Genomic DNA, 16,574 nt, shown 5'->3' with positions numbered 1-16,574 from the left:
TAACAATTTTAATATAATTATACATTTTTTACTTATCAAGTGCGAGTTTTCTCTTTTATTTTGGAGTATTTTTTCATACGGTTCAAAGCAAAACGAATTGACTGAGATTGAGGAGTCTTCAACCAAATACAAAATGGTATCCTTTCTGAAGTAAACCTTATATTCATGTCTGGTTGGTTTGAATCTAATATTATTTTGACCTATGCCAAGGTTGATAATAACATAAACACTTTCTTCAGATATTCTTTTTCTAAATAGGAATATTTTTGGATTTTTTTATTATGTATTGTATATGAAAACTCCTGTAAAAAAATACCACAATAAAAAAAATAAAATAATAAAAAAATAATAAATTAATTTAAAAATAATATACAATTCTATTTTACATCTTCATCAAGTAGAACTATTTCAATTGAAATTTTTTGTGTACGTGTTTTAAATTGTTTGACACTCCATAATTCAATTATTTTAGTCTTAAATTTTCATACTTTATGTGCAGATGTTATCTTGAGATTCTCAATAAGATCATACTTACAAAAAAATTAAGATAAAATAAAAGGATAAAAGAATGTAAGTAAAAAGCTAATTAAAAAATTATATTTAAAACATTATACATTTAAAACATTATATTAAACTCAATGTTAAAACATAATCTAGTAGCTATGATAATTGTCAAGAAAAATATAAGTCTCAGATAGAAAAATTTAGAATCATATAATATATTAAGGGAACATATATATAGTTAGGATTAATCCACTCTAAATTAGAAATAAAAATATTCAATTAATTAATTATCTATTCCAGAACAAATCATTATAATTACGTACATTTAATTTTTAAAATTAAAAATATACAATTTTTTTAATTAATAGTTTACTTATTTATATATGTATATATTAATTATTTAATTAATATTTTTTGTTCTCAGGATGTACTTATTTTTTAAATAATTCTAAATATTTTTTATTTATGTATACGTATATATTAATTGTACGTAAATATATTTAAGGGTTAAATTACACAATTAGTTCCTACACTTTTAGTAAAATTACAAATTAATCCCTATATTTTAAAAGTTTGTAATTGGGTCCCTGAAAAAATTAAAATTTATAATTAGGTCCCCACTAACGTTTAGCGTGAATGAAAATGTTAAATGTTGTTAGTTTACCAGAATGCCTTTACGAATCAATGTTTTAAGGAGTTAATTTGACTGAGAAGATAAAGATCTCTCATAATGTATCTTCAGTATCTTTTTCCATTATCTTTGTTAGGGTTGAAGGATTATTTCGAGCTGTAATGGACCCAAACCAGTTGTTTGAAGGAAGCTCAACATCTAAATGTATGAACAAGAGAAGACATGGATGCTTCTGTGGGGAAGAGGTAGTGGTGCTTTCCTCATCGTCTATGAACAACGCAGGTAGGAGATTTGTGGCTTGTTATAAATTACTAAAGTGTAATTTTTTTAGTGGATTGATGAAGACGAAGAGGTGAAGGAAAAGGGGAGAATGACTCACTACTTTTGTGGAGATCCGCTGACACTTTGATCCTCCAGTACTGTGATGAACCCAAATAGAAGATTTATATATTGTCGTAATATAAGATGTAAAGTTTTTGAAAGGATTGATGAAGAAGACAAGGCTGGGTCTCGATCTGGATGCACCCAACAAGAAATAAAACACTGGGGAGCTCAAAACATGCTGGAGATTTTGTAAGGTTGGATGAAACTATGAATTTTGCACTAATAAAGGCACAAGAAAGAAAAATAGATAGATTAAATATAGAGATAAGACGTATGGAAGTAAGTGTTGGAAGATTGTATTCTGATTTTACATTGCTTCAACAACAAATTGGAAGGATGGAGAGTAACATGAAGAAGCAAAAAAAATTGCAGAAGATAATATTGACTTGTGTGGTGGTGCTAATATTTGCAATATATTGGTTTAACTGAGTTTGATGAATTAGGAGAAAAAGTGTATCTGCAGTGTATTTGTGTAGTGTTTAGTGTTGAATGTAATAATTTTTTTTATCAATAACAAGTGATAATGAAAAGTTGTTAACATTTATATCATCCCTTTGCACAAAGATCTAGTAGACAAAATACAGAATAAAGTAGTTAACATTCATATTAAATAATAGTCAAAGTGGTCTCTCTAAGATAGCAAGCCACATGCCAAATAGTGTTCAACAAAAGTGGTCCAAAGCCACTGAAAGTACATGGACATAGGATATAATAAAGTTCACAACCAAAAACTAATACTACTAAGCCCTAAATTCCTAAAAAAACTAATATGCTGTGAGGTCAATGGTTTCACTTGGTCCAGCTTTTGCCTTCCTCACACCTATCTTAAGTCTTCCACTGCGCCTTACACCAAAATTTTTTGTCCTAGGCAGCTTGGTCTCACTTATAAAATAAACGGTGAGAGATCACACTTTACTCTCTAAAGTGAAATTCAAAATTTAGAGAATCCAAATCTTCCTCCCTCACCTCACACCCTCTTCCTCACAGCACACACACACCCAGACTCGACGGAAAAAGAAAGAAGAGGGAAAGAGATAAGAGGGGAGACCGCTAGAAGAGAAGGGAGGAGGAAGGAGGGAGCTGTCCACGCCGAGCCACCACGTGAGTAGAGAGAGAGCCGCGCCTCGTCACCGCCGGTCTAGAGCTTGCCATTCGTGTCCCGTCGCGTTGCCATCAGAGGCCAGAACCGAGAGAGATGCGTCCGAGAGAGGGGACGAGCGCGAGAGAGGAGACGTGAAAGCACTACTGCCGTTCTGCCTCGCCGCTGTCAAACTGCTACAGTCGCCGCGCCTTGTCTCCTTCACCACTGAGCTTCAACCGCCGCCATGCCAAGTCGCCGTTGCCATTGTTGAGAGAAGAGAAAGCTCAGAGAGAGAAACAGGATGTGCGAGAGGAGCTGCTGTGAATAGAGGGTTGTTTCGTCATCGCTGTTGCATCACCGTTTGGGTGAACCTTGGTTGCTTATGGAGCTATTGGTGCCGCTGGAGTTGGACCGTTCCTGTCGCTAACCCAAACTATCGCCATCTCCATCTTGTCGTTGTCCCAATTCAAATTCTGCGCTTATTCGTTCCATTCTACTTCAATCCTCTTCACCTTGGATTTTGGCACTCCGGGTTCGGTATCTTCAGTCCCTTGGGACCAAGTTATGAATAGGCTTTACATTTATAATTGTTTGATTGTACATCTATAATTATTTTGATATATATCTATTATGATATTTGCATTATACTCACTGAATTTGCCTTGAACAATTTTAAATTGATTAGAATAATTGATTTATTAGAATTAAATAATTCGTTTTTATGATGTTTATACTTTCGGAACTATACATGAAACCATACATATTTTTAATGAAGTTTTGCATTATTCGAAAATAAAATTTTACTTGAATATCTGTTTTTGAAGCATTGAAGTATTTGTTGGTATTCACTTACTTTAAAGATTGTGAAATATGTTTGAAATTTCTTATGATTAAAAACGTATGATTGGAAAATATTTCTGATAAAAAAGTATTATCTGATTTGATTTGATTCGATACCTTATATATTTGAAAGATCAAAGATTTGTTGTATTTGAAATTATATGTTTTGAATTGGTCTGGGAGGCTCGTATTAGAAAACCATAGTTAACGGCGGTTATAACGTTAACTTAGATGCATCTAACTCAGACCCCAGCTAGCAGGGGTGTTGCTAGCCTAATGTGTAGGCCACGTGTTAGATCTATTATTCTGTTAGGACACACGAGAGGAAAGGGCTACCAATCAAGGTTGCGAGAACCGGACCGGTCATCGAATCGGTCGAGTGACTGATTCAATGGTTCAACTGGGGTCGAACCGTAGTTGAACCGGTTTAATTAAATATAAAGTAAAATTATAAAAAATTCAATATATATTTTTATATATTTAAATTCAATAATTTTTAAACTAATAAAATTCAAAATTTGACAATTTCACGTAATAAATTATCCATAATTTATCACTAAAACTTCATAAATAACTTCAAATATCAAAATTTATAACCAAAGAAAATTAAAACGAACATAAATGACAATCACAAAATGTTCAACCACCAAAAGAAACAACATTAAACAAATATACATTTTATATATATGGCAGCCATTACAATAATTAGTCATTTACAGCAAAATTCAGGAATCAAAATTACTGCAGGCCAGCCATTACAAATTACTGAAATTAGTTAATTACAGCAAAATTCAGAGAATTAGATAATACATACAAAAGCAGAACTTTGCATCATATGATTAACCAAATAATTACAGCAGCTATGATTTCAGGAATCAAAATTGAATTTACATAAACAACCATTACAAATTACTGAAATTGGTGAATAACATCAAAATTCAAAGAATTAGATAATACATACAGAAGCAGAAACTCTGCATCATATAATTAACCAAATAATTACAGCAACTATGATTAATTAATTAACCAAATAATCCAAAATTAACCAAATAAAGAAGCAGAACTCTGCATCAATCCATATAATTAACCAAAATTAACCAAATAATTACAGCAGCTATTAAATACAGAAACAGAACTATGCATCAATCTATATAATTAACCAAATAAAGAACTCTGCATCAATTCATAAAATTCATTAACAAAATAAAAAAATTTTGGTTGAAAACCAGTACAAACTCACCGCGGCAGAGAGCAGAGAAGGCGTCTAGGTCACAGCTGCAGAACATAGAAGCTTCCGTGACGTTGACAGAACAGCTTTCGCCGACCAGACGAGTAGACGACACCGACCAGACGACCAGACCAGCTTCAGAGTTTAGACGACGACGCCACTGCAGCAACTTCAATCTGCGACTAGACCAGACCAGACCAGCTTCCTTCCATCCGCCCGTTGGAGGTCCTTCTGTCCGATGATAGCGTCGATTGTGGTAGACATGGAGGGACGACGACCTTCGTTGTTGGATGAAGATTGGGAGTGAAATTAGGGGTTGAGGTGTGGTGGCTGGTGAATGAAGGGACTGGGTCTTCAGTTTACATAAAGGGTTGGGTTGGGTTGGGTTGGGTTACCAGGTCAGACCATCTATGCGGGTTTCTTTTTTTTTCACATCTTAAAACGACACCATTTAGAATCCAGGGTGAAAATCGGTACCTTTAAAAAACTGACCGGTTTGGCCGGTTCACCAGTTAACCACTGGTTCAATCGGTTTTTTTGCTGGTTTTTGCAAGACGGTTTTGGAGGTCATCCGGACCGGCCAAGTGACCGGTTTTTAGTTAACCCGGTTGAACCGACCTGTTCGGTCCGGTTTTTAGAACCTTGCTACCCATAGAGGTGGAGCCACCCAAGTGTGGACTTTTGATTTGATTTCTATTTGAGAACTCCCTTATTGATTCACTTATTATTATCAACTACTATTTTCTAATTAAAGTTACTTTAATAATAATGTTTATATGGTCTCATGTCAATTATAGATGTATTGTCTAGTCACTGAGTTGTAAAACTCATCCTATTTTTCTAAAAATATTTTTCGTGAACAAATACTTGACTATGTGAATACTAAGGATCGAGTTATTCTCTTGGTTTGTGTTGGTGGGGAGGGTGAATACTAATGACAAACTGTGTAGACTAGGTGTAATTAACCCAAATGATCGTACATGCGTCTTATGTGGTAAGTCTGTGGAGTCTGCTTTTCATTTGTTTGCTGGTTGTGAGATTTCCTGGCAGGTGTGGTGTGCTTGGTTATTCGCTCTTGGAAGGAAATGGACCATGCCTGGTACACTGAAACAACACTTTGAAAGTTGGACGAATGCTGCAGCAAGAAAAGGTGAGAGGAGGAGGTGGGTGATTGGCTTCTTTGCTGTTATCTGGACAATTTGGCTAGAACGGAATGACAGAATCTTCAGGAATCAAAGCTCACGTGTGGTGGATATTATTAGTATATCCTTCTTGCTCTCCGATGAGTGGAGTGGTGGTGAACCCTATGATTGTTGATGGCAATGGCGAAGATAATTAGGGGGTTGTCATGACTAGAGTTGTCGGGTTGTTCTTTATTATTTTATATGATCCACCTTGTTGTGTTGAACTTTTTCCTTCAAAAAAAAAACTTGACTATGTGAAACTTTCTATTTAAGAGTAACGATCTGCAATGAGTACCTCATCTTTATCGAGTTTCTAGATGTATATACTCTATATGTCACAGACAGGATTCAACAATTCTTAATTATCTTAATTTTGTTAAAAATGTATAATTATTTATTGTAAAACCTGTATAATATTTGTAACTTTTTTATTCAACTTATATTTAAGTCGGTTAAACTTATTAGGAGACTATTTTTCTGAGCGCTGATCATAACTCATCTTGAGCCGTGACAGTATTTTTATAGAAAAGAGGCAAACATGTATTCTTTTCTTTCAACAAATATCAGTAATTTAATTACATACAATCTAAGAGGATTCATATACTTAATAAAGTGTGTACAATCTTTTTGAGTCCATGTTAGGTTTATAGTTAGAGACCAAAGTGCCCAAATGTAGTTTCTCTGGATCAAAAATGAAAATACACGGTTGCAATATATAGGTCAAACAGATCAAAGTTTACTTAAACCATGTTGGTTTTGCTTTTCGCTCTCGGATTAGAAAAGACTAATGATATTAATGTAGAACCAGTACGTCAGAACATGAAATAAATAAATAAACTAAGACAGTAAGACACTCGGATGTAGATACTTGGATGGTTTTTTTTATTTAAATAAAATAAATTAATTATTTACTCAATTAAATCAATTTTCAAATTTTTACCCTTTTAAACATTTAAGTATAATTTTGTTGGCACAAAGTGTTTAATCATGGATTACATTGATTGTGCAATTATGGAGTGATATTCCGGAGGAACTGAGTGCGATTGTGCTATTTATAGCCGCCACTACTACGATTTTACTGGCAGCAAAAGTGCAATCAGGTGCTTAGAAAAGGATACGAAGAAAAAATCATAAATAAAAATAGAATTCAGTAGGTTATATGTACGCAAAAATTAATAGAAAGAAAAATACAGTTGCTTTATTTATTTATTTATTTATTTTTGGGCAAAGTCAGGAACATGTCCAGGAGATAGAAATTAGTAACTCTATAATGGAAGAAATTGGAGGAAAATAAAAAAAGAATGCAATTAATCATCTTGTTGGAAAAATCGTCAGGAAGTAATTATTAACAAGAATGCAATTAATCAATTTAAACTCTCAAGATGTGTTTGTTTATAGAGACATGGACACAGAAACATAATATTATATTTGGCAAAAGAAACATGGACAAAAACAGTTGAATTTGTGTATTTTGTATCCATCTTGAAAAGACACAAAGACACTAACAAAGGACACAATTTATTTTTTATTTTTTTATTATTTTTATTAATTTTTTTTAATTATATTTTTTTATTATTATATTTTTCATCTTAAATTTTTTAAATAAAAAAAATAAAAATAAATTAATTTTTTATAATTTATTCTAATTTATAATCAAACAAAATATAAGAACACAAAATTTTATATTTTTATCCATCAATATCTTATCCTATCATATTTTCAGAAATAAACAGAGTCTCACAGTCATGAAACATAGATTGGGGATTTGACTTTGATAACGAACTGTGAAGCAGTGAAGGGATGCAGCACAATGCCGCACCACCGGAAAGAGTGTAAGTGACTTCTTACCAGTTACCATTATATATGAAATTTGAGACTATTATTTATCAATAATAACAATCTTATTATATGTACATTAAAATCAATTATTAATATAAAATATATATTATAATATAAAATATATATTAAAAATAATTTAAATAATACATAAATTTATATATAATTATATAATGATTGATTTTACTAATTAATTTTAATGTACAAATAATAATTTTTTTCTCTCAATTCATAGGCACCTTCTTGTAATTACTGGGACTGGGCGATGGCTCTATGATATTTTGACTCTTCAAAAGTTTCGGTGTGTTTTAAAAATATAAAAAATAATTATTGACAATGAGTAAATATAAAATAAGAAGACGGAATAAATATTTAAATATTCTTCCTAGCAACTCCATTGAATGGAACTCCATAGTCCATACCAGAGTTCAATCAAAAACTTTGCCAACTCTTATAACCTAACTTAATAGGAAAGTCAACCCTAGCGCTCTTTTTTTTCTCTTTTATTTTTTGGTGTTTCAATGTAATTGTGGTTTCTTTGGAGAGGGGAGGTTGGCAATCAATGTAATTGTTTATTATTTCAGATGATGAATAGATATATCCAAAATTATTTTAAACAAATGCATCAAATATATTTTTTTTTTCTGATAGAGACAATTTTAAAACTTTTTACAAATAGAATACATCCAAAATTATTTATAACTGCAAATTATTACTTAATCCATAATATATAGTGCCTTTATCTTTAATCGAATTTTATCTGTGTTTCTTTTCAATAAATACGTGTCTTTAGACTTACTTATGAATACAGATTTTTTTTTTACTTGTCAAAAAATAAAAATATGCACTTAGAAGTTAGAATAGATATATTTATTAATAGAACTTTTTTAAAATGTATTCTTATATTCTACCATTGCGTTGCTATAAATATATATAAAGATGGTTAAAATAATCTTTTTTTTATCATATAAAAATAATAGTTAAGATATGGATTATATCAAATAATTTAATTAAATATATTAAATTATCTAATGATATTTAAATATCATCTTTAAATAAAAATTACTCTAACCATCTTAATTTTTATGTAAATAATTCGCATAATAGATATAATATAGTAAGTGTCGGGTAAACTACCGATATCAAAGGATTTGAAACATTTTCTCTAAATATGAAACAATGAGTTGAAGTTCGTTTACTATATTATTCACAAGGTGGTGTGATCCACAAAATAGCTCTAATTTCAATTCGGTATGATCCACAAAATAGTCCTAACGTGTTTATAGGCGACACTTGCTTTGGAAAGGAGCCACAACAATGAGAAAGAAATGGAAGAAATCAGAACCTTTAATAATATAGCTAGTATTATTTCTCTCTGTGTATATATATATATATATATACCTCCACATACAGAGAGCATAAAAACTAGTTTCTGTTACGCTTTTACTGTGAAATAGAAAAGTAAGATTGTAAAACAAAAAACAATTGGCAAAAATGCAGGCTATAAAGGAAAAGATTCAAGATATAAAAGAATCGCGCAAGGCCAAGGCCGAACTAAAGGCTGAAGAAAAGGTACATGTTTTAACTGCATCATTATCATAAATTACAAAACAAATTTTGTTCTAAAAGCAAGGTGTCACTGAATGAAACTAAACTATATTTATATGCTTTAGACTCTTTTTCTTCAAAGGCTTTCCCCCCTCTGTTGTTAAACATATATTTCTATCACAATAAACATGATTTGGTGGGTATTTTTAGTGTAAAGATAGCATGGTTATTCTACTTTTGATTATAAGGATTGGAAGCATTGAATATGTACTAAATTGTTGTGATGCAGGCAGAGAAAGAACTTGCAAAAGCCAGAATGGATATAGCACACGAGGCAAGGCTTGCGAAAGAAGCCGAAGCAGAAATGGACAGGCATGTGGCGAAGGCAAGCGAGATAGCAGAGAAAGAAATAACAAAGCATCAAGCTAACAAGTCCAATCCCATGGACATGAGTGGTATGGACGATGGTGCTCCACCAGCATTTGATGGAGGAATCAGCAACCGCTCTAATGCTGGCACATTGGGATCACCAGAAATCAGCGACCCTTGCCCGGCTCCTCCTGCTCTTGCTGAAACAAAAAGTGACCGCTACTTTACACCTGCAGAAACTGCACCCTCTGCTGCTGCAATGGAAGGACGAAACGCAATTGATCGCCATCTATGATCACACAACTCTGCAAGGACTTCCCCTTACTAGTTCCAAGCTTTTGCATCTCAAATAAACTTTCTTGCTTTCTTTTTGTTCTTTTAAATGCTTCAAGTGTTTATGTATGTAACTGTCTATTGTTGGCTTCTAGTTATTTATTTCTCCTGAAATTCTTGTTGGAAATTCTGTTCTTACTGCTATAAAAGTATTGAAATATTAGTTGTTGTTGTTGTGAAATGATAAACTCATCTTTCCTCGTGTCAACAATAATAGATTTATGTAGGATTCATACATTTAGAACAAGGATCAAGTTGGAACTAGATACCAACGCGTTGAGTACTTTAGTGTGTAATAAACTCCACTTTTTGAGTTCTTTTTTTCAAAGTCCAATGAAAATAGATAAGATGAAGATACAGGTTAATAGAATACAATTGCAATTGGAGGAGAAAGGATTCTCAATGCAAATAATTGAAGCAATCCACTCAAAATTTTCTCGATTGGATATTATTTTTCAAAAGATATGAAATTACATAACCTGATGTGTGAATTACTTCTCTGTTTGTGCCTTCCATGCATGGATTGAAAATAAGTGCTCATCAATGACAATAAGCTTGTTTACATTGTATTTCTGCTTACAATTCTATGTATGAGAGATTCAATTACCATGCTCTTGTCTCCGATTTCGTGGACCATTTTACCCTGAATAGATTTGACAGAGTGAAGCTATTTAAGGAACTTTTCCTCTTTGTAGGATCATAAATCTTCTTCTACTAGCACTCTCCACATGCTCACCAAGTTTTGCAAGATGGTCCATCCTCTTTCTCCATAATTCCGAGGGAGCCGATTGTGTCGACTTCTCTTCAGTCTTGGTTAGATCATCATCTGATATTACAGTACTCTCCTCTGCAGATTTTTCATCATCAGAAATTTGGATTATCTGCTTCAGTATCCCTACCACTTGACTCATCAACGGTCGTTCTTTTGCGCTTCTACTCAGACAATGATCTGCAAGCTTTGCAAGTTTTCGCGCTCCGTGAATTGAATACTGGCCTTCAAGTCTTGGATCCATTATTAGGACAAACCTTTTGGTCTCGGCAGGGTATTGTTTCACCCATTCCAAAAGTTTCTGCTCAGTTTTGGGCCGGCTTCGCTCCAATGAACGCCTTCCTGTAAGTAACTCGTAAAGCACCACGCCGAAACTCCACACATCGCTCTTGGTAGTGAGATGGCCTGTCTGAATATAATCTGGAGCAGCATAACCATTTGTTCCCATCACCTGACATAGAATATTCTACATGAGGGCTGCATAATCTTTATCATCATTCAAATACTCCTTGTATTTGCAAAGATATATGTTTAAGAATGCATCATTTTCCAGCTATTTAATAGCTTACAATCAAGAAAAAGTTAAGAAAATATGTATGCACTGATCATTAGAAGCTATAACACCAACACTAATATAAACATTCTAGACTAACTAGTTAGGATACTTAAAATAAAAAACCTTATCCAGCCATGTTATTTAATGGATCAAATTAATCACGAGGACTAAAAACAACAATTCGATACTTGGAATAATCGAGCATGAAAGTCTTCATCACTTAAAAATCTGTAATGTCACCAAAATCAGTACACTTACAGCAGTTGAAACATGAGTACGTCCAACTTCCGGTCCCTCCCTAGCGAGTCCGAAATCTGAAAGTTTTGGCCTAAAATTTTCATCCAGTAGTATATTTGAGCATTTAAAATCCCGATATATCACCTTCGGTCAAAAACAGTTTAAAAGAAAAAGATTAGTTTGTCGGGAAAATTGGATGCGAAATGTGTCTAAACAAAAATATAGATATCGTTAGAAGTTCATGTATGTTAAAAACTACTAATATAAGATGGTAATGCTTTAACTCAAACCTGAACTTCTGATTCTTCATGCAGATATGCTAACCCTTGAGCTGCTCCAAGTGCTATCTCAAGTCTTGTTTTCCAAGGAAGAGGATCATAGGCTTTATTGAAAAGATGAGATTCTAAGCTTTTATTCGACATATATTCATATACAAGCAGTCTTTGAATTCCTCTTTCTCCATCCACAGAACAGTACCCTATTAGTTTGACAAGATTTTGGTGCTCCACAACGCCAAGAAACTGAACTTCAGCTAACCATTGCTTATGGCCCTACATGAAGGAAGGAAAAATTCAAACTTGCTTAATAAACAAACACGTATCCTAACAAGACCAAGTTGAATTCTCAGAAGAATAACAACAAAGCACAAGGGGAAAAGAAAAAAATCTCATAATCAAATAATGTAAACCATAACACAGATCTTATCCTATGAACAAAAAATAGTAAGTGTCAATTATGTATCAAAAAATTCTCGGTCAGTGAAATATCTGTATCAAGAAACCCATTAAGATGGGTTCAGATGAAAATGCTCTAGATGTTTCTGACTTTGTAAGAACACAACTTTACATATGAGACACTCAATTCAACCTATAATAAATTTTCGAAGAAAATAGACTACAAAGGTATCAGCAGAATATCTTTTAACAATTGTTTTTCTCTGTACCTGCGTCCCAAAGTAAAAGAACACAAACAAAGGAAAGTCAACCCATCTCAACTATAGACCTAACTCTAAATTCTAACGTAACAAGGAATTTTATGTAAATGATTGGCAGTGAAGAACAGAGTTGCAAGTCCATTGAGGAGCAAGAATATCGATTCAAATATAAAATATAAGACATGGAAGAAAATCAGCGTCCCTTCTTATTATCCTTGGGCTGCACCAAAAGAGTGTAATATATGCAGTCTAATCTAACAATCACATTAGTGGCTATTTCCATGGCTTGAACCCGTGACCTCAAGATCAAATGAAGACAACTCAACTGTTGCTCCAAAACTCCGCTTTGAAATCACAAACAAAATAGGCCCTAAATTTCCTCAACCTAGGCTAGCAAACACAATAGCCAGAAAATAAATGACATAACAACAAATATTTTCCAGTGTAATTTACTCAAATTACATGACAATAAGCGGAACATGTTGAATGTGTTACCTGCAAACCATTCTGGTTAAGCCTTTTGATGGCAACTGAAACAGGATCAGCATTAGCAATGACAGGTTTGATTGAACCTTTATATACACTCCCAAATCCACCTTCTCCTATCTTAAAAACTCTACTGAAATCATTGGTGGCTTGGCGGAGCTCGTCGTAGGAGAAAACCCTCAAATTATGAGCTTTCTCCTCATACAATTCCGGTATACCACGAGGTGAGGACGAAGATCCTGAAGACTTGGTGACTCTTTCAAAAGCATTGAGCTTGGATTTCTCTTGTTTTTTCAATTCAGGTGCTGATCTACGCTTCCACTTCCTAGATTTGTCTTTGAAGTAGAGAAAGCAACTCATAGCATATATAGATATGATTCAATATCAACAAAGTCTTTCAGAACATGAAGAGATTACCAATATCACCACCTAAGCAAAAAGAAAGGGAATCCATCAATGTCAAGATTCAACACTCCAGAATAAATTACTCACAACATTTGATGAGAAAGCAACTAACTAACCATGCAATACAATGGAACAAAACGGTTGAAAACTCAAATAAATAAAAAAATAAAAGTCGAAGCAATGAACCTTTGCAAATAAGAAGAGCGAAAAAGTGTCGTTCCAGCAGAAGAGAAATATGAAATATGAATTTAAAAGAAAGAAAAGAAAATGCATAGCAACATAATATAGAAGGAGGAGTTGGTGAATAGAAGAAGAAGGTGGACGCGTATTTGGCAGAGGCGTTGAAGTTTATGAGTGTCACGAGAAGGAGAAGAGAAAAGAGGAAGTTATTTAATTGATGTTTGATTGGTGTAGTTGACCGTCACCTAAGAAAGGTGAGAGATGGCCGCTGCCCTGGTTACGTCTTGCTTTCAACGAAACATGAAGCGTCTCTTTCCGAGTGTTGAAATGGATACAATTCAACTGACAAGTAAATTCAAATGTCTTCAAGTCATCCTTCCTTATCTCTTTTTGGACGTTTATTCGTCAACTTGCCATCTGTTCGTCGCACACAACAAAGAACAATGTTAAGGGCCAGTAATTTTTGTGATTGTTAGCCATCAATGATGATTTAATGGTGTGAGATTGGTATGAGATTTCATCCAATGGCTCACCTTTCTCTGCTGGTTACATGCTGACCAAAATTCAATAAAATTTCTGGTCCCCTAGACTTTTCTCACAACAAAAGGGATAGTAATTATACATTCATTCATACTGCATTAATTATACTTTGCTAGAGTCTTCTATTTTTGTGTCCCTTTGATTATGGTAATGGATTTTAATTCTTAAAATTTTTTGATATTATAATTTTAAATTAATTAATTAATTTTATATTTTATGTAGTTAATTTACGTTTTTAAATTCATATAAAATCTTACTCTTTTTTTTATCTTGATCAATAGTCAATGACAACAACTAAAATTAAAGTTATATTTTTATACAATATTTTTAATTAAAAGTTACTGTAAAATAATAAAAAAATATTACTAAATTTTAAGTCATTTTTTTAAGATATTATAGTCAACTATCATAGCATGTACTTTATACTTTTTAACGAATGATACAGATTATTTTTTTTAAAATATTTGAAAATAATAAAAAATAATTTAAGCAATTTAAAATTATTTTATTTTGCATTATTTAATTATTGCTTATTTTTTTATAATTATTAATTGAATAATATTAGATATAATAAATATATTATTATAAATTTTGTATGCAAAAATTTATAAAATTTAAACTAAATTAATTTTTTTATTATTATTATCTCACTAGCACTATGCTACCTACTATCGATTCTTTTTATTATAGAAAGTTTATAAAATATGTACAATATAGTATTTTTACAAATTTTGTAAAAAAAAATTATTTTTATTCCATTTTACTCTTCACAACAAAAAAATTATCAGACTAAAATATCTAAATTTTTTATTCAAGAATGAAAGTCTAAATTATTTTTTTTCGTTTTATTAATAAATTACTTTTAATAATAAAATTTGTTAACTTGATTATTTTATATTTTATATATAATATTACATAAATTAGTTAAAAATAAAACAAAATGATAAATTAATTTGCAATATTTTTAAATAATAATAAATTGTATATGCTTGAGAGATTAAATTATCTAATATTGTAAAAAATAAGAAATTAATTTATTCTTTTATTTTGTCAAACACTAATAGTCTAATATTTTAAAATAAATTTATAACTTTTTTTTATTAAAAATTAATCTGTCCAGTAAAAAGTAAAATAAGAAAAAAGGAAATTAAAGTGCTATTATCGCTATTACTTAATTAAAGAAAATCGCCTTAAATAAGATTCGGTTTAGGTTGGCCAAAAGAGTTGCAGACTGCAGCACTGGAGGTGGAGGTAATGATAAAGTAACACAGCTAGATTTGATTAAATTTTATTTGTAGTTATTTTATGAGTTAAGTATGATTTTAGTCTTTAAAATATAGGTTAAATTTTTTTATTTTAAAATTTTTTATATAAAATCGTTCCTAAAATTTAACTTAATTTTAAAATCGTCTTTATTTTAGATACTAAAATTGTACAAAAATAGCGACACAAACAAAAGCAAAATTGAATCATAAACAATTTTTTCTTCTATTTCTTTTTTTTTTATTTTATAATTTTTTTGTTATAAATAATTTAATTTTAAACTTTAGAAATGATTTTATATAAAAAAATTGAGGATGAAAAAAATTTTTAATTTATATTTTAAAGATAAAAATTATACTTAATTTTTATTTTATTTCAGAGTAAAAGGTGGAATAGTGATTGGTGAATGGTCAATGTGTTTTCTCTGATGTTTTGCGGTTTTGCCGCTTCATAGCGACATAGCGAGCCACTCTCTCCTATTATACTAAAATGTTTGTAATTTGTGTTAAGTCAAGCTACCATGGCAGCACGGCTATTGACTACTTCAATTATTGCTGAAGTTACACAGGTATGAGCTGTTAAGCGTTTACAATTAAATTAATGTTAGAAATAGAGATGGACAAATAGAATTTTTAGTTTGTGTAGATAATTTCTCTCTAAACAAAATGAAATATAATATATTATTTCACATTTTATTCGTTAATTTAATTTTTTTTAATCTGTCTTTCATTACTTTATTTATGTTTTTGTTGTGCCAATCTTGCAAATTAAGATTTTATCATAGTATCAAAAGTTTAAATTCTTAAATTTTTTTGTTGATAAATTGAATGAACATAACTACTCAAAAATTTCATTATAAATAATTACTAAAATTACTTATTCTAAAAAGGGTTAAATACGATTTTGATTTCTAAAATAAGGGTTAAAAAATTTTTTCGACCTTAATCTTTTTTTACTTACAAATTCGTTCCTAAAATTTAACTTAATTTTAAAATTATTTTTTAGACTAAAATTAAATGTAATAATAATTAATAAATATTAAATAAAATAAATTTAAATTATTTTTTTTGTTTCTCTAGCATTATAGATTATAATTTATGTCTTAATCACGTAATAGTTAAAAAATTTAAACTCTTCTAATTAGATTGTTTTTAGAAATTATATCTTACACAAATTACTTTCCATCTTGACAACTAATCTTAAATTTCTCTTTTTCCACCCTTTTTTGTTTTTAATTAATGCTGCAAATCAAAGACAACATATTAA

General features: G+C 31.2%; 2 protein-coding genes across 3 annotated transcripts; one reads left to right on the top strand and one right to left on the bottom strand.

Annotated features, from left to right (window-relative positions):
• Nucleotides 1-9,100: 9,100 nt before the first annotated feature.
• On the top strand, nt 9,101-10,149 carry LOC112697365 (uncharacterized). Its single transcript, XM_025750502.2, has 2 exons — nt 9,101-9,260; nt 9,526-10,149. The coding sequence occupies exons 1-2, from the start codon at nt 9,183-9,185 to the stop codon at nt 9,898-9,900; spliced, it is 453 nt and encodes a 150-aa protein (XP_025606287.1). The 5' UTR covers nt 9,101-9,182; the 3' UTR covers nt 9,901-10,149.
• Nucleotides 10,150-10,350: 201 nt separating this feature from the next.
• Nucleotides 10,351-13,876, bottom strand: LOC112697363 (probable serine/threonine-protein kinase PBL19). 2 transcript variants are annotated; one of them, XM_025750501.3, is made up of 5 exons: nt 13,751-13,876; nt 12,930-13,349; nt 11,791-12,051; nt 11,522-11,644; nt 10,351-11,158 (listed from the first exon to the last, which is right to left on the bottom strand). In XM_025750501.3, the coding sequence occupies exons 2-5, from the start codon at nt 13,278-13,280 to the stop codon at nt 10,610-10,612; spliced, it is 1,284 nt and encodes a 427-aa protein (XP_025606286.1). In that variant the 5' UTR covers nt 13,281-13,349; nt 13,751-13,876; the 3' UTR covers nt 10,351-10,609. The 2 variants fall into 2 exon arrangements, with proteins under 2 accessions (XP_025606286.1, XP_025606285.1); XM_025750500.3 differs by having other exon boundaries at nt 13,512-13,840.
• Between the last annotated feature and the right edge of the window lie 2,698 nt (nt 13,877-16,574).

Source organism: Arachis hypogaea, chromosome 6 (assembly GCF_003086295.3).
Source record: "Arachis hypogaea cultivar Tifrunner chromosome 6, arahy.Tifrunner.gnm2.J5K5, whole genome shotgun sequence".
NCBI lineage: Eukaryota > Viridiplantae > Streptophyta > Magnoliopsida > Fabales > Fabaceae > Arachis > Arachis hypogaea.
This window is presented reverse-complemented; position numbering and strand designations above follow the sequence as displayed.